The sequence below is a fragment of the Mustelus asterias genome, chromosome 1 (genome assembly GCF_964213995.1).
Source record: "Mustelus asterias chromosome 1, sMusAst1.hap1.1, whole genome shotgun sequence".
NCBI classification, from domain to species: domain Eukaryota; kingdom Metazoa; phylum Chordata; class Chondrichthyes; order Carcharhiniformes; family Triakidae; genus Mustelus; species Mustelus asterias.
In genome coordinates, this window is record NC_135801.1 from 6,736,018 (window position 1) to 6,759,723 (window position 23,706).

Below are 23,706 nucleotides of genomic sequence, written 5' to 3' on the forward strand. Positions count from 1 at the left end.
GAATGCGAATCTTTACAGGTAATCAAGTCTTAAATGTACAGACAATGTGAGTGGAGAGAGGGCCAGGCACGGGTTAAAGAGGTGCGTATTGTGCTGCCAAATAAACCTGTTGGACTTTAACCTGGTGTTGTGAGACTTCTTACTGTGCCCACCCCAGTCCAACGCCACATCTCCACATCATAACCAAGAAAGAACCCAGTCCATCAGCTTATGGTGCATCACTCTGTATGGGCAGTTTCAAAGCTGCAGATTGGCTTTTATCTATAGCAGCCTGCGCCTTCCTGTGCCTCAGCGATTTTCCCCTTTAGCAGTCATTGGGAATACCCAGAAAATCCCACCCTTTGGTCCCCACCTCTTAAATTTTAACCTTAAAAATATGTTGGATAGGCCACCTGTTATCCATCACTCCCCACTCTGCTTAAAAGTTCACAGAAAGAAATGGCGTGTCAGTCCAAAGATGTGCGGGTTAGGTTGATTGGCCAGGTTAAAAAATTGCCCCTTAGAGTCCTGGGATGTGTAGGTTAGAGGGATTAGCGGGTAAAATATGTGGGGGTAGGGCCTGGGTGGGATTGTGGTCGGTGCAGACTCGATGGGCCGAATGGCCTCCTTCTGCACTGTAGGGTTTCTATGATTTCTATGTCAGAATGGGGCTGCGGGGCGGAGGGGTCAAGGAGAGGAGGGATAGGAACTCCCATTACCCCAGTGTTCCCACATTCCTGATTAAGGTGGGACCTGTTCCTGGGCTGGCTGACTTGCAGTCATTGACACCACCTTGTGGTCACAGTGGGGACTGTGAGGAGAAAGACTTTTAAATGTTGCCTCGCTACAGATAGGATATATGGGACCAAAAGAGAAAATGCTAGAAAATCTCAGCAGGTCTGGCAGCATCTGTAAGGAGAGAAAAGAGCTGACGTTTCGAGTCCGGATGACCCTCTGTCAAAGCTAAAAGGCAGAGAAAGTGGGAGAAACTGAGAAATTGCACCTACTGCAGGAGGAGGGAATGAAAGGTGAGTCATAGCCACGGAAACCAGGGGAAAGGCTGCTAATGGCAGCCCATAGAGAGAATAAAGGGTGTGAATGGCCAAACGGCAGAGAAGCTAAAATCAAAGAGTAAACTGTGACAGATGAAGATGTGGGGGGAGGGGGGAGATGGGTGGGAGAGAGGTAAAATTGAGAAAAATGCCTGGGCTTGTAAAATCTCACTAACTGTCCTGGTTTGAGACAATTTACATCTCTTTAACCTGAGATTAACCCTCTCTCCACTCGCATTGTCTGTACCTGTAAAGACTTGATTAACTGTTAAGACTCGCATTCCACCCATTATCTTGTAATTGAGTTTGTGTCTATATATTGCCCTGTTTGTGAAACAAATCCTGCACTCACCTGATGAAGGAGCAGCGCTCCGAAAGCTCGTGCTGCCAAATAAACCTGTTGGACTTTAACATGGTGTTGTGACACTTCTTACTGAGAAAAAGTGGAAGCAAAGGGGGAGAAGAGGTAAGGAAAGGGAGGATAAAATGGGGGGAAGAGTGAGGGGGGAAAGAAAAATGAAGAAAGACAATGAAGAAATAAAAGGTAGAGAGCAGTTAAAAATGAAATGAAATGAAAACAAGGGGGTCGAGGTAGGGTAGGGCTAATCGTCTGAAGTTGCTGCATCCAGTTTATCCAGTTTTTACTTAGGATATATGGGAGGTGTTTATGGGGGAGTGGGGGGGGTCTGTCCTACCAAGCCACCCGCCCACGTCAAAAGGGGTGAGGGAAAAACCGCTGTCCCACGATTCTCCAGCTCCTACTGATGCCTCCACGCAGCTGGGATGTGTACGCCGGCAGCCATACCCCTGGGATTTCAATCGGGCAGTTGTACAAGACTAAGTCCAGGTCTGGAAGGGCAACTTGTGCCAAAAAAATCAAAACCCCAGCAACTCTCCAGCTAAAGGATTTTGAACACCAAGGAATATCTATTTCCGACATTCAGCAGGAAGAAGGCATGAAGCATTTGGAAAAGACGGGCAGTAAAACAAATGCTAAGCCTGAGAATCGTGGTTCATTAACTATTTCCCAATATGACCCCATTTTAACTTGAAAATTAATGTGTGCCCATGTGCCAACAAATACAAAACAGCAATAAAGCTGCCTAGTAACATGCAGTATATAATTATTAAAGTTTTTTAAAGTTTATTTATTAGTGTTACAAGTAGGCTGATGTTAACACTGCAATGAAGTTACTGTGAAAATTTGCCCATTATATCGATCTATATATAAATAAAGGTATCTGTGCTTTCAAAGTGCTTTGTAAAAATGTTATGATTCTACCTACTCGCCCGTCCATTACCCCATCTGAGCCACTCCAGTTCATTGACCTTAGCGAGGAAGCTGGCTGTATTCGGGTGGCACAGTGGTTAGCCTCGCAGCGCCAGGGACCTGAGTTCGATTCCTGGCTTGGGCCACTGTCTGTGCGGAGTCTGCACGTTCTCCTTGTGTCTGTGTGGGTTTTCTCCGGGTGCTCCAGTTTCCTCCCACAGTCTGAAAGACGTGCTGGTTAGGTGCATTGGCCGTGCTAAATTCTCCCTCAGTGTACCCGAACAGGCGCCGGAGTGTGGCAACTAGGGGATTTTCACAGTAACTTCATTGCAGTGTTAATGTAAGCCTATTTGTGACACTAATAAATAAACTTAAAACTTTAACATAAAGATTTATTCCCCAGCGACAGTGGAGCAGGCATAGGCAGGAGACCGTGGCCCAGAGAGAGGAAGAAAGACTGAGAGAAACTCATGCTGTATGCTGCTTGGACATAGGTGCCTATGAGGGGCACAGTCTTGGAGGAGAGGTGTTAACAGCACAGGAACAATGATGTGACAGAAGTGACCACAATGGACTGTCTTTGCAACAGAGAGCGGATAGGATTGGGACCCCACATTGGGATCAAAGAGATTGTGAAAGATCTCTGGATGAGATAGTGTGCAGGTAGGCCGAGCAGTCTGGGAAGGCGATGGCCTAGTGGTATTATCTCTAGACTATTGATCAGAAACTCAGCTAATGTTCTGGGGACCCGGCCTACATGTGACTCCAGAGCCACAGCAATGTGGTTGACTCTCAACTGCCCTCCAAAGGCAACTAGGGATGGACAATAAATGCTGACCCAGCCAGCGACACCCATGTCCCACAAATGAATAAAAAAATTAACAGGGGGGAGTAGAGTCCGGCAGATGGTGGAATTTGAATTCAATAAAAACATCTCTGGAATTAAGCATCTGCTGATGACCATGGAATCATTGTCGATTGTCGGAAAAACACACCTGGTTCACTAATGTCCTTCCTTACCTGATCTGGCCTACATGTGACTCCAGAGCCACAGCAATGTGGTTGACTCTCAACTGCCCTCCAGGGGCAACTAGAGATGGGCAATAAATGCTGACCAGCCAGTGATGCCCATGTCCCACAAATGAATTTTAAAAATTGACAGGGGGGAGTAGAGTCCGTGATGGGGGGAGAGTCTGTGACAGGGGATCCAAGGCAATCATTCAAAAGGGATGATTTCTATGAGTTTATATCTTTCTGTACCGGTTATTCCTGATAAATCTGACCAGTCACCGATAATAGCCGTATCTGAGGGAATTCAGAATTGTTCCAGTTAAAAAATCCTTTAGATTCGGACAGCAGGGTTAGTGTTTGGCGATTCCAGTTCTGACGCAGATTCTCACTCAGTGGGACTGTTAATGGAGAAATGGGTAGGCCTCACTTCTTTTGCCTGCCCTGTGGTTTTTGCTCCATACTCTCATCGACGTACGTTGATCTGACGTGTTGCCAGCTGGTTCCCTGTCCTGTGCTGAGATAGTGGGGAGTTCGGCACTGTGAGTATATCTCACCCTAAACCTCTCAGTGAGTTATTCTCCATGCTAACAGTTTGCTAATGTACTTGAATCACCGGTAACTAACCCCTCATCAGTAACTCATCCATCGCTCGTAACATCCATGTCGCAATCTAGTGGAAGATCAGAGCCCCGAACCAAGCAATTAAACACAATGGATCTCCATTATGGATATAATCGTTAGTTATGATCGCTTGGAAATCCGCATCTTCATCAATATAACCACATTAATGTGACACTTACTGCCTGGCTAGGTGCCAGATTCTAAATCAAAGGCCAGGATTGAACAGGGGAAATAAGACTCCGCTTATAAATCCACAAAATGTGAAAGCTGGGGGAAGTTAGAAACAGGCGATTGGGGCTAGCTTAGTGATAAAAACTGGGCAGCATGGACAAGTTGGGCCGAAGGGCCTGTTTCCATGCTGTAAACCTCTATGACGCTATGACTCTATCTAATATTCAGATAATATTTTCGCTGGTGAAAGAGGTGGGGGGGGAACCCAGAATCAGAGGCATAACTTTGGGGCGGCACGGTGGCACGGTGATTAGCACTGCTGCCTCACAGTGCCGGGGACCCAGGTTCGATTCCGGCCTCGGGTCACTGTCTGTGTGGAGTTGGCACGTTCTCCCCGTGTTAGGTTGATTGGCCATGCTAAATTGGCCTTTAGTGTTGGGGGGGATTAGTGGGGTAAATACGTGCGGTTACAGCGATAGGGTGGGATTATTGTCAGTGCACAGGCTCGATGGGCTGAATGGTTTCCTCCTGCACTGTAAGGATTATATGAACTTTAAGATTAGAGCTCAGTCGCTCAGGGTTGATGTCGGGAAGCAATGCTTCACACCAATGGCAATGGACATCCTGAACTTTCTCGCCCAATAAAGTTGTTGATGCTCTGGGGTAGGGCCAGGGCGGGGGGGGCGGTGGGGGAAGATGCAGATTAATCCCGCTCCAGTTGAATAGCAGAACAGGCTCGATGGACTGAACGCAGAGGCTGTGGCTCAGTTGGTAGCATTCTTCTGAATCAGAAAGATTCTCGGCGCAACATCGTGGGCCGAAGGGCCTGTTCTGTGCTGTACTGTTCTATTCAACCCAGGATTTGAGCACTGAACTGGATGACTGACACTCCAGCACAGTACTGAGGGAATGCTGCACTGTTGTAGTGGCTGCCTTTCCAATGTGGCTGATGATTAAACAGTGACCTCATCCACCCAGTTGGGCTGATGTCAAAGGTTCCATGGCACTGGGTTGGCACGGTAGCACAGTTGTTAGCACTGCTGCCTCCCAGTGCCAGAGACCCGGGTTCGATTCCAGCCTCGGGTGGCTGTGCGGAGTCTGCACGTTCTGTTCCCTTCGGGTGCTCCGGTTTCCTCCCACACTCCAGAGATGTGTAGGTTAGGTGGAATTATGATGTGGAGGTGCTGATGTTGGACTGGGGTAAACACAGTAAGAAGTCTCACAACACCAGGTTTATTTGGTAGCAAAAGCCACTAGTTTTCGGAGCGCTGCCCCTTCATCAGGTGAGTGGGAGTTCCGTTCACAAACAGGGCATATAAAGACACAAACTCAATTTACAAAATAATGGTTGGAATGTGTCTTTACAGGTAATCAAGTCTTAAAGGTACAGACAATGTGAGTGGAGAGAGGGTTAAGCACAGGTTAAAGAGATGTGTATTGTCTCCAGACAGGACAGCTAGTGAGATTTTGCAAGTCCAGGCAAGTCGTGGGGGTTACAGATAGTGTGACATGAACCCAAGATCCCGGTTGAGGCCGTCCTCATGTGTGCGGAACTTGGCTATCAGTCTCTGCTCAGCGACTCTGCGCCGTCGTGTGTCATGAAGGCCGCCTTGGAGAACGCTTACCTGAAGATCAGAGGCTGAATGCCCGTGACCGCTGAAGTGTTCCCCGACAGGAAGAGAACACTCTTGCCTGGTGATTGTCGAGCGGTGTTCATTCATCCGTTGTCGTAGCGTCTGCATGGTTTCCCCAATGTACCATGCCTCGGGACATCCTTTCCTGCAGCGTATCAGGTAGACAATGTTGGCCGAGTTGCAAGAGTATGCACCGTGTACCTGGTGGATGGTGTTCTTACGTGAGATGATGGCATCCGTGTCCATCCAGGCAAGAGTGTTCTCTTTCTGTCGGGGAACACTTCCGCGGTCATGGGCATTCGGCCTCTGATCTTCGGGTAAGCGTTCTCCAAGGCGGCCTTCACGACACACGACAGCACAGAGTCGCTGAGCAGAGACTGATAGCCAAGTTCCGCACACGTGAGGACGGCCTCAACCGGGATCTTGGGTTCATGTCACACTATCTGTAACCCCCACGACTTGTCTGGGCTTGCAAAATCTCACTAACTGTCCTGACTGGAGACAATGCACATCTCTTTAACCTGTGCTTAACCCTCTCTCCACTCACATTGTCTGTACCTTTAAGACTTGATTACTTGTAAAGACTCGCATTCCAATCATTATTTTGCAAATTGAGTTTGTGTCTTTATATGCCCTGTTTGTGAATTGAACTCCCACTCACCTGACGAAGGAGCAGCGCTCCGAACACTAGTGGTTTTTGCTACCAAATAAACCTGTTGAACTTTAACCTGGTGTTGTGAGACTTCTTACTAGGTGGAATTAGCCATGGTAAATGTGTGGGGTTACAGGGATAGGCTGGGGGAGAGGGCCTGGGTAAGATACTCTGTAGGAAATTCGGTGCAAATTCGATGGGCCGACTGGCTTCCTTCTGCACTGTAGGGATTGTATTCTATGATTCACTATTTCGAGGGGAGTTCAACCCCAATGTTGCAAACCAAATTTTACTCCTCAATTAAAAGTTAATTTATTAGTCACAAGTAGGCTTACATTAACACTGCAATGAAATTACTGTGAAATTTCCCTAGTTGCCACAATACAGCGCCTGTTCGGGTCAATGCACCTAACCAGCACGTCTTTCAGACTGTGGGAGGAAACCGGAGCACCCGGCGGAAACCCACGCAGACACTGGGAGAACTCCACACGATGTGGAGATGCCGGCGTTGGACTGGGGTAAACACAGTAAGAAGTTTAACAACACCAGGTTAAAGTCCAACAGGTTTATTTGGTAGCAAAAGCCACACGAATTCCCACTCACCTGAAGAAGGGGCTTAGAACTCCACACAGACAGTGACCCAAGCCGGTAATCAAACCCAGGTCCCTGGAGCTGTGCTAACCACTGTGCCATTGCCAAAAAAGATCAGATTGCTATTTAGAGGAGTTTACTAGCATTGCAACGGTGGCAACACTTCAGAACAAGATGTTCTTTATCGGCTGTGAGGTACTTTGGGACGTGCTGAGGTCACGAAAGGCGCTATATGAATGAAAATCTCTCTTGAACCATTTCAGCCCTTCCGAATGCGGGAATGGCTCACTGTCGTCCTCTGCTGGAGTCTATCAGCAAGTGCAGGCCAAGCACATTATAATTAGCGACAGATTACCCCAGCACCGGTTAAACACACACACACACACTTTAAAAAAGAATGGTTGTGTCCCTGGATACTGCACCTAAAGAGCAGCACATTTTCCCTTCATGTCCCTCGAGTGAGGGGACAGATGTGTTTTGTCTAATTATCTGCTGATCGGCAACTAGAGATGTATTAACATAATTGGTGCATTTGTTCTAATTAGCTGAATGAAATTGCTGTACGCCTTACTAAGTTAAAGGGTGAAAGTGCAACTGTCAGCAAAAAAAGGAGAGATCGGAGTGAGAGTTGACTGAACAATAAAAATATTAAAACTTAATAGGCCTCGTACAGCCGTCACTTTGAACAGACCCTTGTTAAAAAGCAGTAGGGCAAGGAAATAAGGAAACTAAGGGCAAATTTTAGCGTTTGATCAATCGGATAATTATTTAAAGAAGCAACGTTGTTACCGGCTAATTATTGAGAGCTTTCCAACCTCAGCGAAGATAAAGAGATCTTTTTTTTCAGGCAGATAAAAAAGGAATCGCATTGGGAAAAAAAAGGGAAATAAAATGTGGGCCTCACACGGTGCACAATTGTCCTGAGACTCTTGTTTAATAACTTCAAAACCCATCGCCAGCAAATAACTCAAGGTGAAATGTTTGTGTTCAGGGACCGACGGCCGGTTTACAGTATCCTAGGTTTCAACTGTGAGAGGAGCAGCAATGTAATTTGATTAATGTCAACAGCCAGACTCAAAGGGAACATAGAAAATAAAGTAGGGTCACTGGTAAGATATACCCAAAATTATTGTGCCCATGGCGTGAATTTGGCAAATTAGAAAGAGATGATTTACATTTAAGCAGCACATTTTACCACCCTGAGGAAGTCCAAAGGTGCTTCTGAACAAAAAGTAATTTATTAGTCACAAGTAGGCTTATATTAACACTGCAATGAAGTTACTGTGAAAATCCCCTCATCACCACACTCCAGCACCTGTTCAGGTACACTGAGGGAGAATTTAGCACGGCCAGTGGACCTAAACAGCATGACTGTAGGAGAAAACCGGAGCACCCGAAGGAAACCCATGCAGACACAAGGAGAACATGCAAACTCCACACAGGCAGTGACCCAAGCCGGGAATCGAACCCGGGTCCCTGGCGCTGTGAGGCAGCAGAGCTAACCACTGTGCCACCGCGCTGCCAATGAATCTGGTACCATTGTGAGGTTTATCGGATGATTAGGTGTGGGGTGATTGTGCTGATCGTCCCTTTAAGGGCAACACAGCAGAATAAGAATCACCTGTCTTGGGGCACCAATTGGGATGAGAGTGGGTAATCACCCTGGGGGGGGTGGAGTCCTCTCTTAGGTAGAAGCCACCGAGAAACCATGCAGTAGACACGTAGGGACTGGTGCAGCCAGTGGGCTGTTCCAGGGCAATCGGTGGAGATGTCGGCCTTTGTTTGTCCTTGTTAATAAATACTCGTTGTGTTCCTGACAGAGTCTGCTGTGTGCATCATTACATTGTGTTGTGGAAATGTGTCTTTAAGTTTAAGATTAATGAAGGTAGAGTCATGTGACCTGCGTTGAATTCTGCCTGTCAGTAAGCCTGGGTGGTTTGACAGTTTGAGATCAAAGGAGGCTTAGATTGTTTTACTAAGTGCAAGGTATTTAGACCATAAGACATAGGAGCAGAATTAGGCCACTTGGCCCATCGAGTCTGCTCCGCCATTCAAGTATGGCTGATATTTTTCTCATCCCCATTCTCCTGCCTTTTCCCCATAACCCCTGATCCCCTTATTAATCAAGAACCTATCTATCTCTGTCTTAAAGACACTCAATGACCCGGCCTCCACAGCCTTCTGCAGCAATGAGTTCCACAGATTCACCACTCTCTGGCTGAGGAAATTCCTCCTCATCTCTGTTTTAAAGGATCGTTCATTTAAAGGATCGTTCATTTGGATGCTTAGAGACAATGGTCGGGATTTTCCGGCCTCACTCGTCCCAAGAGCAGCACGGCACGGTGGCACAGTGGTTAGCATTGCTGCCTCGCAGCGCCAGGGACTTGGGTTCAATTCCCTGTCTGTGTGGAGTTTGCACGTTCTCCCCGTGTCTGCGTACGTTTCCTCCGAGTGCTCCAATTTCCTCCCACAGTCCAAAGATGTGCGGGTTAGGTGGGTTGGCCATGCTAAAATGCCCCTTCGTGTCAGGAGGACTAGCAGGATAAATGCATGGGGTTACGGGGATAGGATCTGGGTGGGATTGTGGTCGGTGCAGACCCGATGGACCGAATGGCCTCCTTCTGCACTGTAGGGATTCTATAAATCCTGCCCGAGGTCGATGGACCTGTGTATGGTACGTATCCTGCCCGTTACGATTCCCATGACGTGCAGGACAGGAAAATTCCACCCAGTGACAAATTCAGGAGTGATTTGGATTCAATCTTGGGCAGCTCTTATTGAGAATGATTCTACTCTACATCTGATTACTGATGGGAGCTACGAGACTTCGATTAAGACATTTGTTGATGACACTGCGAATATGTTTGAATTAATGCGATTGTGTTGTGCCTGGTTACATTTACTCCTGAAGGTTTTAGAGTTTACAAAGTGTCACAGTGCAATGTAATCTCTTAAATTCAAGGTGGAGTGGCTGAAGAACGAAGAGGTTATTGACCCAGTCCAGGATCGAAACTTTTACCTGACCATTGACCATAATCTGATCATCAAACAAGCCCGGTTGTCTGACACCGCAAACTACACATGTGTCGCCAAAAATATAGTGGCCAGAAGGAGAAGCACCACAGCTACTGTCATTGTCTATGGTAAGTTAACACACTGCACCGACGCAGAGGATACCATAACCATTGACAGATACATCATCTGCAAAGACTGTACACATAACGGGCGGCACAGTGGCACCATGGTTAGCACTGCTGCCTCACAGCGCCAGGGACCCGGGTTCGATTCCGGCCTCGGGTCACTATCTGTGTGGAGTCTGCACGTTCCCCCCGTGTCTGCGTGGGTTTCCTCCGGGTGCTCCGGCTTCCTCCCACAGTCCGGAAGACGTGCTGGTTAGGTTGATTGGCCGTGCTAAATTAACCCTTTAGTTTCTGGGGATTAGCAGGGTAAATATGTGGGGTTATGGGAATAGGGCCTGAGTAGGATTGGGGTTGGTACAGACTCGATGGGCTGAATTGCCTCCTTCTGCGCTGTAGGGATTCTATGAGTGTTTTATTACACAATGCTGCAACAAATTGAGTAACAAAAACAAAGAAGTTGTGAGATTTCAAGAAGAAATTAGATTTCGCTCTTGGGGCTAAAGGCATCAAGGGATATGGGGAAAAGGGGGAATCAGGATGTTGAATTTGATGATCAGCCATGATCAAAAGGAATGGCGGAGCAGGCTCAAAGGGCCAAATGGCCTCCTCCTGCTTCTAGTTTCTGTGTTTCTACAAGGCAGAGTAATGAAAAGACAAGAAAATACAGAATAATGAAAACTGTGTCAAGTCTTCCATCTCGTCAGAAGATGTTATCCAACATGCTTCTCAACTCTGAGTTAAGCCTGTCCCTTGTTTTGTGCTAATATTCGGCAGCAAAACTGGAGTGTCCTCTTCAATGTGCAAGCCTAGGCAAAATTTATGGGCGCCAAAACATCAGGGTCTCTCTCTGGATCTCCCCTAATGCAAAGCACCGTATTTGGCACTGACTGACTTGTTTGCAGGAGTTGCCGGAGAGATGATATATTTAGACATCAGTCCATCTTTGAGCTCCACTCCATAACACAGTGGAGGGGAGGCGGTGGCCGAGTGGTATTATCGCTAGACTACTAATCCACAAGCTCAGCTAACATTCTGGGTTCGAATCCCACCACGGCAGACGGTGGCATTTGATTTCAGTGAAAAAATATGGAATTAAATATCTACTGATGACAATGAAACCATTGATGACTGTCGGAAAAACCCATCTGGTTGACTAATGCCCTTTAGGGGAGGAAATCTGCCGTCCTTCTTACCTGGTGTGGCCTATATGTGACTTCAGAGCAATGTGGTTGACTCTCAACTGCCCTCTTAAATGCCAAGGGCGTCACTGGCTGGCCAGCATTTACTGCCCATCCCTAGTTGCCAAGGGCAACTGGAGTGTTCTCTTCAATGTGCAAACCTAGGCAAAATTTATGGGTGCCAAAATATCAGGGTCCCCACAAATGAATTTTTAAAAAGCTGCGTCCTCAGCTGGGAGTTTGGTGCGTGAGTGCCAGTTAGCGTGTCAGTGGGCCAGCACCTTGCATGGTTGAGGGTCCAACCTCCTCCATGTTGCTCTGAAGCTTTAGTCTGAACACCCGGGAGTGATCAGACAAGACAATGAAAGTGCACAACACAAAGACAACACGGGAGAGATAACACTGAGAGTAATGAAAACAAGAGAGTGAGGCGCAGTGTAATGAAAATGTGCGGGATTATCTCTCAAGTCAGAAGACTTTAAAGGGGAAATGGATTACAGGGGATATTACAGGAAGTGTGCACCGTACAAAAGACCTTTAATGCATTATAAAGGAAGATATATATACTTTGGAATCCAAGTGATTAAATTTCAGTTAATTATGCTATCTCGAATCCCGCAATTAAATGATTGTCTGAGTTTTATTGAAGTGTTATTTCCAGGTAATCAGCTACAAATTAAATTGTGGTAATCCTGTCATGTCGTATCACAAATCTAACCCTTCAATGAGGATAAATTGAAAGTTCCCTGCGTTTTCACATCAGTAATATCACTGACTGACAGTCTTGCCTGGAGATAATTTAGCGTCTTAGTTCAAAAACTCGATGTACCATTAGTGACATCTGATTGCCTCAAAGTGGAGTTATTTAGAAAATGGATTAAAGGCTTTGCTTAACTTGTTCTCGATTATATTGCTCCTGATTTAGCAGGGCTTCTTGCAGTCCTTACTTCACCTCTGAAAAAGCAGCCTGTGAAAGTGCTGGAATGTTACGTGTTATCTTATTAAAATAATCCAGTTACTGGCAATATGTAATCCGAATTTAATCTCCCGAGCAATAGCTGCCCCAAGAACACTTTATGTACAATGATATTCCAGGCAGGGAGAGGAAAAGCAGGCTGTAAATGCCAATGACAAACAGATTCCACTCTCCGACTTGCCCCGTAGATCATTTTCCACGCCTTTGTTATTCTGCACGTAATCCATTTCTGTGCGATCACTCCTATAACCGCGGACGGAATTTTCCGGTCCTTTCCACGAGCGGGATCTTCCAGTCCCGTCGAAATTGAGCACGGGCGAGGAATGTAAATCGCTATTGACTTTGGCGGGACTGGAAGATCCCAACAGAGAGCCACCTCCACTGCAGGAAGACCCGCCCGCAGGGGTGGGAAATTGGGACCTGCTTTTCTCAGTGTGTGAATTCCCCCCCCACGTGTGTCGGTGAAAACCCTTCAATGGGGAAGGTGGCTGGACCCTAATCATTACTCTCTGCCCATCCCTGCCATGTCAAAGGGCAGCAAACTGGTTGCTGCCACAGCGTTCCTGGCCGTAACCTGGAAAGACATAGAGGCTGAAAAGACTGACGGTGCCGGTCACTTCTACAGTCGCAGGCAGTGTTGGAGGATCATAGAAACTTCCAGCACAGCAGACCATTCATCCCTTCATGCCCATGCTGGCTCATTGTTGGAGTAATTGTGCCTACTCCCACACCTCCATCTGAAAGACGTGCTGGTTAGGGTGCATTGGCCATGATAAATTCTACCTCAGTGTACCCGAACAGGCACCGGAATGTGGCGACTGGGGGATTTTCACAGTAACTTCATTGCAGTGTTAATGTAAGCCTACTTGTGACTAGTAAATAAAAAAGCCAATAAGGTTGCTGCCCAGTATCGCACAGCCTCCACAATCCCAACACTGAGAGAATTTTCCAGGATATTATCGTCGAGGATAATGACATTACAACAGGTACCAGGTTTTTCTGCTGCAGATAACAAGGTTATTGATTTTAAAAGATGCAATGGCACCAGTTTAAAGGAGAGAAGGGCAGTTCTTCCTGGTGTCTTCGTCCAGTATTGATCTATCAACCAACATCACTAAAATCAACATCACGGCAGGGTGGCACAGTGGTTAGCACTGCTGTCTCACAGTGCCAGGGTCCCGGGTTCAATTCCGGCCTCGAGTCACTGCCTGTGTGGAGTTTGCACATTCTCCCCGTGTCTACGTGGGTTTCCACCGGGTGCTCCGGTTTCCTCCCACACTCCAAAGATGTGCGGGTTAGGGTGATTGGCCAAGATAAATTGACCCTAGTGTCAGGGGGATTGGCAGGGTAAATGCGTGGGGTTACGGATTTAGGGCCTGGGTGGGATTGTGGTCGGTACAGACTCGATGGGCCGAATGGCCTTGTTCTCTACTGTAGGGACTGTATGGAAAAAAAATAATCTGGGCAGTTGGCTCACTGCTTGTGTGGAAAATGGTTACCACATTTCAGGCAAAACAACATTTCAAACAAAATAACTTCTATGCAAAGCTTTGGAACATCCAAAAAGCATAAAAGGTCTTTCTTTACCTTTAATATATTTCAGTATTTGACCCCTCAAAAAAAAAATCTTTTGAATGATTATAGCCTCACAATGTTCGGAATATGTGACTTATTAACGACGTTTCGTTATCCTTCATGACAATCAGCAATTTGGGGTTTGGATGTTCTTGGTATGGATCAAGGTACGTTGAATTGGAGTTTTTGCGTTCTGGTTCTCAATCCTGGCAAACATCTCACCCTCTTCCCTTCTCCTCTCTCTCCTAGTTAACGGGGGCTGGTCGACGTGGACCGAGTGGTCCGTCTGTAACAGCCGATGCGGACGGGGCTATCAGAAGCGCACACGCACCTGCACCAATCCCGCACCACTCAACGGAGGGGCCTTCTGTGAGGGACTGGGCGTCCAGAAAATCGCCTGCACCACCATGTGCCCTGGTAAATGTGAACCTCGACAGACTCAGAGCACCCGCTGCATCTCACCGCCCGGCGGAATATTATTTCCTCATCCCCATGCCTCACAGCTTGATCCTTTTTGAATGTTAGTTTGCAGAACGGAGTGACGCATTCATTCAGAATTCCTTTGTCTTCTGTTTCAACACAGACATTGTCCCACCTAAATTAAACGGGGCAGCTCTTCCATTGAAACAGTGATTGCATTTCACGTCAACCATCATTTCGATGTGAGAATACTCTATCTGTCTTGCAGTTTTTGATAAAGGTTCATCTCTCGTGGTGTCTATACTGGACTATTGATTAGTGCTCAGATTAGATTGTTATCGTGTAAGAGTATACTAAGCAATTGACTTGCCGTGCTTATATGAGACATTAATTCTGTACTAGACTATTGATTTATGGCACTTATTGTCTAGTAATGCAAAGTAATTGACTTGCAGTGCCCCCTAAAAGGCACTGGGGGAGAATTTTGTTATTGCTGACTGGACAACAATTTAACAAATCATCTGCCCTTTCTAGACCCTGCCCAATTTTCACTGCTCTGAGGTAAGTGGGATGAAGATCAGGAAGTGGCGGTGATTTAGGAATCTAAGAACAGGAGGAGGCCATTCAGCCTCTCAAGCCTATTCTGCCATTCAGGTAGATCTTGGGTGATATGTATCGTTGTCATCGAAGTGTCGTGCCGAGTGGCAGAGACAATCATGGTCTTTCAATCAGAGCAACATTGGATGGCCTGGAATTCTGGTTACGCCAGTCTTGAGTGTCCAGTTTCTTCCTTCACTGTCCATCTCTCATTCTTCTTCCATTAATCCTTCCAGTGTTGAGTGAGCGCCCTAACCCTTCTGCACGGATAAGATGTCTGAAGAACTCTATTTGTCTACTTTTGATATTCCATAGAATCCCATAGAATCTCTACAGTGCAGAAGGAGGCCATTCAGCCCATTGAGCCTGCACCGACCACAATCCACCCAGGCCCTAGCCCCGTAACCCCACATATTTACCCTGCTAGTCCCCCTGACACTATGGGATAATTTAGCATGCCCAATCAACCTAACCCGCACATCTTTGGAGTGTGGGAGGAAACCTGAGCATCTGGAGGAAACCCACGCAGACATGGGGAGAACGTGCAAACTCCACACAGACAGTCACCTGAGGCTGGAATTGAACATGAGTCCCTGGCGCTGTGAGGCAGCAGTGCTAACCACTGTGCCACCATACTGTCCATATTATTTAAGAGTTCTCTTGTTCTGTACATTAATGGTCCTGTATAGTAACTCAGTTTCCCTGTCCTGAATTGCGACAGGAATTATACTGTCCCGCCCGCCACGGGAATCGGAGCGGGCGAGGGGCTGACCATGGAAAGGTCAATTGACCTTGGGCGGGATTTTACAGCTTCAGGATGAGCGAGGCTGGAAAATCCCGCCCTGTGTCTCAATAGTCTTTGCCGAACAAAATAATCTACCAGTTTTTACTATTTTTTAGTTGAACCCCTTCCCCCCTCCCCCAGCCTCCACAGATTTTTAGGTAGAGAGTTGCAGATTTCCAGTCAGCCCTGAGTCTGGATGTGCATCCTGATGTCACTCCCAATGACCTGGTTCTAATCTTAAGCTCACATCCGCTTCTTCTGCAGTCTTCTGTCAGAGAAAATAGTTTCTCTGCGTCGACCTGATCCTTCAATCATTTTCAACACCGCAGATGTATTATTAGGTCTGAATTTAAGCCACCCCCTCACCTGTGGAAGGAAACATGGCGGCTGGGCCCAGTTAACCATGGGAGAGGCCTCCACTCAGTCTCCCAGTGGCAGCAAAACCACCCTCACCCCACCCCACCATTAACCCAGAGGACAGAAGGGACTGACATGGGCTTCTTGGCCACCAGCAGTGGGATGTCAATTGGGATAACTAACAAGCCAATTGACATCCATTACCCCTGAAACCACTGCAATGTCATGGTGGCTCAGGGATTCAATGCTGCATGGTTCTCACACGGCATCATTTTATTATTTCATGGGATGTGGGCATCACTGGTTAGGCCAGCAGTTATTGCCCATCACTAAATGCCCTTTAGGAGGTGGTGGTGAGCTGTCTTCTTGAACCGCTGAAGTCCATGTGGTGCAGGTACACCCATGATGCTGTTCGGGAGGAAGTTCCAGGATTTTGGCCCAGCGACAGTGAAAGTAAAGTTAAAGATAAAGACAGGCTTACCATTAACACTGCAATGAAGTTACTGTGAAATTCCCCTAGTCGCCACACTCCGGCGCCTGTTCGGGTCAATGCACCTAACCAGCACATCTTTCAGACTATGGGAGGAAACCGGAGCACCCGGAGGAAACCCACACAGACACGGGGAGAACATACAAACTCCTCACAAACAGTGACCCAAACCGGGAATCGAACCCGAGTCCCTGGCGCTGTGAGGCAGCAATGCTAACCACTGTGCTACCATGTGGAACGTGATGTAGTTCCAAGTCAGGATGGTGTTGATTTGGAGGGGAACTTGTAGGCGCTGGTGTTTCCATGACACTAGGTGATAGTGTCGCAGTATCGGAAGGTGCTATTGAAGGAGCCTTGGCGAGTTGCTGCAGTGCATCTTCTATGTGGTAAACACTGCTGCCACTGAGTGCCAATGGTGGAGGGAATAAGTATTTAAGTTGATAGATGGGGTGCTGATTAAGCAAACTGCTTTATCCTGGATGGTGTTGAGCTTCTTGAGTTTAGTTGGAGCTGCACCCATCCTGGCCAGTGCAGAGTATCCCATCACACTCCTGATTTGTGCCTTTCAGATGGTGAGAGCGGCTATCTCTGATTGGCCAACAGCTCTCAATGGGCAGGACTTTCATCACCGGGGTCCTGAATCCTGGGGAAGACCTGATGGTGGCCAAGCAAGTGCCTGATAGACCATGCCATTGTTACTAGCTTAGTGGTAAAAACTGGGCGGAATGGACAAAGGGCCTGTTTCCATGCTGCAAACCTTTATGTCTATTGGGCACTTGGAGCTGACAGGGGTTTTGTGCGGATTCTTTGACTGGTGGGTGAAACCCCTATTGGATTGATTACATACTCTTAATTGGCCACTGCTCCTCCGCCCAGCAGGTGAAAATGAAATCCTACTCCATTAACCTTTCATGTTACAGCAGGCATCAATTGGTTATGCGAGAACTGATTTTGGGATTCCCCAGACGGGGTAGGATAGATGATTTGAGAATCTATCCCATCACATCCACTGCGTGTTCCCAGAGAAACTTGAGCTATTGGCGATAGGTCCCTGGTCTGATAGGACAGGAACATGCTAATATTTGAGTTAAGGGAAAGTGATATTATCTGATCCAACAGCTTTTGTCAGAGCTTAAGACATTATGGCTACATCACTGGGATATCTGTAGATCAAAGGCTTATTGTTTGAGTCCCGTACACCACTTGTTAATGTAGAGATTACTGGTGTCTGAATCCTCATGTCTTGGCATCCTACCAGACTGCCACGTTGAGCATTAGCAACCTCATTCATCAATCTGTATTCCATAGAGGTATGAAGCAGAAAGCTGATGTATTGTTACCAGGCAAAACTACTTTTAATTTTACTTCTAATTTTCCCCAATTACACCAGGGGGTCCAGTAGCATAGGGGTTACTGGACTAGCAATCCAGAGGCCTGAGCGAATGGCCCAGAGAAGTGAGTGCAAATCCAACCATGACCACTAAGGAAAAATTAATTCAATAAATCTGGAATAAAGGTCTAATAACTGTAATGGTGACCATGGAATGACTGGATTGTCATAGAAGACCATCTATTTCACAAATGTATAGGAAATCTGCCGTCCTAACCCGGTCTGGCCTACCTGTGACTCTAGATCCACAGCAATGTGGGTGCCCTCAGGGTATCAGTGGTGTGATGGTATTGTCATAGACACAGACTCAGATAGGTTTACAGCATGGAAACAGGCCCTTCAGCCCAACTAGTCCATTCCGCCCAATTTTTACCACTAAGCTAGTCCCAATTGCCCACGTTTGGCCCATATCCCTCTATACCCATCTTACTCATGTAACTGTCTAAATGCTTTTTAAAAGACAAAATTGTACCCGCCTCTGGCAGCTCATTCCAGACACTCACCACCCTCTTTGTGAAAGAATTGTTCCTCTGGACTCTTTTGTATCTCTCCCCTCTCACCTTAAACCTATGCCCTTTAATTTTAGAGTCCCAATAGACTTTAGGCAGAAGGAGGCCATTCGGCCCATTGAGTCTGCACTGACCACAATCCCACCCAGGCCCTATTCCCGTAACCTCTCATATTTACCCTGCGAATCCCCCTGACACTAGATTTAGCATGGTCAGTCAAGCTAACCTGCACATCTTTGGACTGTGGGAGGAAACCAGGGCACCCGGAGGAAACCCATGCAGACATGGGGAGAATATGCAAACTCCACACAGACAGTGAATTGAACCCGGGTCCCTGGCGCTGTGAGGCAGCAGTGCTAACCACTGTGCCGCCGTGCCGCCCCAAATCCCTGGGAAGCAAAATTCACCTCAATCTTCAGAGCTGGTTTCTTCCTGTGAGCCAGTGGCATTGGGATTGCAATTCCATTGCCTCCAACATTTGTTAGACTCCAACCCTCCATCACAGTTGAACAGAGAACCCTTGGTGCTCTCTTGCACAGGCGAGGCTACAACTTTGATAGTTGGAAGTCCATATAGGAGCATTGAGTGCCTTTGCGCTACATTCTTGTGTGTGTGAGTACTGTTTTTGCCACAGTGCAAAGGCACCAATCTGCGCAAAATAAATATGTGGAGATGTCCGCTTAGAAAGTTGCAATTGGAGATGGAAAATTAAACAATTTGGGCTTACACTCGCTGGAGTTTAGAAGGATGAGAGGGGATCTGATCGAGATATATAAAATATTAAAAGGGATTGATAAAGTAAATGGAGACCAATGTTTCTTCTTGAGGGGCAATCTTGAAGAGGTCACAGATGTGGGTTGAGAAGCGGGAGATTTAAAACTGAGATGAAGAGGAACTACTTCTTGCAGAGGGTGGTGAATTTGTGCAACTCACTGCCCCATAGGCTACTGAGTTGGACGATGAGCCATGATTGTGACAAATGGCGAAGCTGGCTTGAAAGGCCAAATGGTCTCCTCCTGCTCCTATCTTCTATGTTTCTATGATGCGATGGAGTCTGAATCATTAAATGGTTTCAAGAAGGAGATGGATACATTTCTAACAAACATGGGTTACGGGGAACAGGTGGGAGGTGGATTTGAGACCAAGGAGAGATCAGCAATGATCTGACTGAATGGCGGAGTAGGCTCAAATTGTCTACTTCTGCTCCTAATTCCTATGTTCCTATGTAAGAGGTGATTCCGCCACAACACCAGTGGAGACTAGTGTTCCTGGGAAACTTGTCTTGGAAAATCCCAAGCTGCGAGCTCACAGCTTCCCAATTCGCAACTGTTGATGGTTGCTGGGGCATTGGATCATGAAATCGCCCCTATAGCTTGAGTGAGGTGACTTTACAGGGACCTTTCCCATGGGAAGTTTGATTATTTTGACTATTTACTCAATTGCCATTTCTAAATATGAAAATATTTCTTTCAGTAGTTTCAAGATGGAATGCATGGTGGGAATTATCAGTGGAATGTGTTAGAACATAATATTTAAATTATCTGGAAAAACTGGGATTGTTTTCCTCAGAGCAGGCGAGGTTCAAATTAGAGGTGTTCAAACTTATGAAGGGTTTTTTATGGAATATACAGAAAAACATTAATCCCATTGGCGGAATGGTCAGTAAAGGAGCAGACTCGAGGGGCCGAATGGCCTACTCCTGTTCCTCTTTCTTATCATCTAAACAAACAGTACAGATCTGAAATAAGAGTCATGAATGTCAGATGGCAGTCGAGGAGAATGATTTTCTAGAAAGTGAGTTATGATCTAGAAAAGTATTTTAAAGTTTATTTTATTAGTGTCTCAAGTAGGCTAACATTAACACTGCAATGAAGTTACTGTGAAAGTCCCCTAGTCGCCACACTCTGGCACCTGTTCAGGTACACTGAAGGAGAATTTAGCACGGCCAATGCACCTAATCAGCATGTCTTTCAGACTGTGGGAGGAAACCCACACAGACATGGGGAGAATGTGCAAACTCCTTCAGGAATTAAAAGCAGGTCTCCAGGAGGGAAAATAATTTTAAGAGATCATATTTTCATAGCTTGCTAGCTTTGTATAAAAGAAAATCAGGGATGGGGGTGGAAAAGAGATTGGTTCACTCTCAGTCAAATATCATCCAATCAGGTGATAAAACTGAGTAATAATTGGCTTTGTGATTGGCTGTCGGAAGGTGGGATGAACCAATGGTGGGAGTGTGGGGGAGGGTCAGGAGGTCACATGATGACGCCTCCAGGCGTGTATCCAACCCGAGTTGGCAACCCTAATGGAGATGGGAGGATAGAGGATCATTTATTTGTATCAGCTAGTTTAAGAATTCTTGCATATCAGAGCAAGAAAGTGATTCCAGGCCGATCCCTGTGTCCTTGATATAATGCTGCAGGCACAGGTTTCTGGCATTTATCTTCCTTTTCCTTATGGAGCAGGTTGGAGCTAATACCACGACATCTACCTTCAGTCCTGCTCAATACCCAGTGTCTCAGCTGGAACCCTGGTGGCCAGCAATGAGTGGAATTATAGAATCGTAATTTTAATTTATTATGTTATAAGTAGGCTTACATTGACACTGCAATGAAGTTACTGTGGAAATCCCCTAGTCGCCACATTCCAGTGCAGAAGGAGGCCATTCAGCCCATCGAGCCTGCACAATCCCACCCAGGCCCTATCCCCGTAACTCCCAAGTATTTACCCTACTATATTTCCCTGACATCAAAGGGCAGTTTATCATGGCCAATCCACCTAACCCACTCACTTCTGGACTGTGGGAGGAAACCGGAGCGCCCAGATGAAACCCACGCAGACACGGGGAGAATGTGCAAACTCCACACTGATAGTGACCCGAGGCTGGAATTGAAGCCGGATCCTTGGCGCCATGAGGCAGTGGTTAGCACATGAGGCAGCAGTGCTGACCACTGTGCCACCGTGCCACCCTCTCCCTTCCCCAGCCCCAGGTAATCCCCTCACGCAAGGGTTTGAATTATAGAATCCTACAATGCAGAAGGAGGCCATTCAGCCCATCAAGTCTGCACTGACCTGACTCCCACCCAACCCCTATCCCCATAATCATTTACTCTAGCTAGCCCCCCTGACACTAAGGGGCAATTTAGCATGGCCAATCCACCTAACCCACACATCTTTGGAGTGTGGGAGGAAACTGGAGCACCCGGAGGAAACCCATGCAGATACGGGGAGAATGTGCGAACTCCGCACAGACAGTGACCCGAGGCCAGAATTGAACCCGGGTCCCTGACGCTGTGAGGCAGCAGTACTAACCATCGTGTCACCTGGCTCCAGACACAATTGTCCACTAGAACAGTGGAAGCTCATTAATCCTTCCTAGACACAGGCTTCTAACACAACACAATACTTCCAAATATATCGACCAAAGCAAAAAAGCTGCAGAAACGTCCAGTATCTATGTCGAGTTCACGTTTCAAGTCAATGTGCTTTCATCAGAATATCTTCCAAATATATTCATTGACTTAGCTGGTTGAGCTGTACGATTAGGGCACCATTAGTGCTTTAATCCAAAGATCTTTCACACCTGCAACTGCGCGAGGGACATAACCTCGCGAGCGACAGGTTCTTTCAGATCTGAGGAGCCCACCCCACGCAACCCATGTGATAAAGGAATGACCAGCCAGATTGTGAAGGATGAATCTGGACACAGATCCTGGGCGGAAGTCTCTGGCCGCACTGGTCTAAAAGCCAGAAATTCACACACGACTGTCAACGGGGTTTCACATTGTCTTTGATTTGATTTGATTTATTATTGTCACATGTATTAACATACAATGAAAAGTATTGTTTCTTGCGTGCTGTATAGACAAAACATACCGTTCATAGAGAAGGAAACGAGAGAGTGTAGAATGTAGTGTTACAGTCATAGTTAGGGTGTAGAGAAAGATCAACTTAATGCCAGGTAAGTCCGCAACCCGCCCGCTAAAATTCCAGTGGTGGGCAGGATGGGAGAATTCCGGCCCCTTTTCCTGATACTAGGTGTATTCACAGAATGCGATATTACACATCTCTGCCTCCTCCCTACCAAACCCGGTGTCCCAGCACTCCTTTCTTTTAATAAAATAATAATTGATAACTTAAACAAAAAATGATGGCGGGGGGGAGAGATGCGTTAAAGTAGCTGGTGGGTCACTGTAACTAAAACAGAACGTCAAAAGGAAACTAAACTAAGTAATTCAAAGTGTCCTTGCCAGGGGGAGGGGAGGGGGAGGAGTGGTGATAATGTCCCCCCGCCCCCGCAGTGCCCACTAGGCATGGAAGTTCCTTTTGATACTGCTCTAACAAAACTAACAATCAGTGAATGAAACGAATGAGGGGGATAATGGATGACAGCCCCCGGTGGGGCACTGTAACCAAAATGTAATGTCAAATGGAAACTTAACTAATCCAAATTCAAATGTCATATCCCCAAGGGCGGGGGGTGATGTATCTCAGCTCCCGCAGCACCCACTGGTCACGGGAGTTTCTCTTTATATGTACTCACCGTACTTAATCAATCAATACCCTCCACCTGTTCATCCTTAACCATCACAATACACCTGACATAACATTAACACTGTGGAACAAAAACAGTAAAATGCTGGAAAATCTCAGCAGGTCTGACAGCGTCTGTGGAGAGAGAATAGAGCCAACGCTTCGAGTCTGGATGACCCTTCATCAGAGCTGAGAGGAAAGAGAATCAGTAGAGATTTATACTACGAGGGGAGGGAGGGGTGGTGGAATTGGATAAAGGGAATGTAAATGAGGATACAGAGGGCTGAGAAGGTGCTGAAAGTGTCCAGTAAGTGATCAGAATGCGTGAATGGCAAAACACAAGGTACAGCTTGTCAAAGGACTGCCTGAGGAATGTGGCAGTTGGCCTGAAGAAGGGGTGGAGGAGGGGTGGGGGGTTGGGGGTGCTGGAAAGAAGGAGAGCGATAAAATGGAGAATGAGATGAAATGAAATAATATGAGTTAATATGAAATACTATGAATTAATACATGATGTGGAGATGCCGGCGTTGGACTGGGGTGGGCACAGTAAGAAGTCTCACAACACCAGGTTAAAGTCCAACAGGATTATTTGGAATCACGAGCTTTCGGAGCGCTGCTCCTTCATCAGGTGAGTGGTGCTCCTTCACCTGATGAAGGAGCAGCGCTCCGAAAGCTCGTGATTCCAAATAAACCTGTTGGACTTTTACCTGGTGTTGTGAGACTAAGTACTATGAATCAGCTGTGGAGTTGGGTCATTCACCACACCCCGACTTTAC

At 46.8% G+C, this 23,706-nt stretch overlaps 1 protein-coding gene across 1 annotated transcript in view; it reads left to right on the forward strand.

Annotated features, from left to right (window-relative positions):
* Positions 1-23,706, forward strand: part of LOC144501431 (netrin receptor UNC5C-like) — a 354,204-nt gene that overhangs the window by 281,612 nt on the left and 48,886 nt on the right. The window contains exons 5-6 of the mRNA XM_078225178.1: positions 9,944-10,124; positions 14,100-14,267. Coding sequence (XP_078081304.1) covers positions 9,944-10,124; positions 14,100-14,267 — 349 coding nt within the window. The remainder of the gene's footprint in view (positions 1-9,943; positions 10,125-14,099; positions 14,268-23,706) is intronic.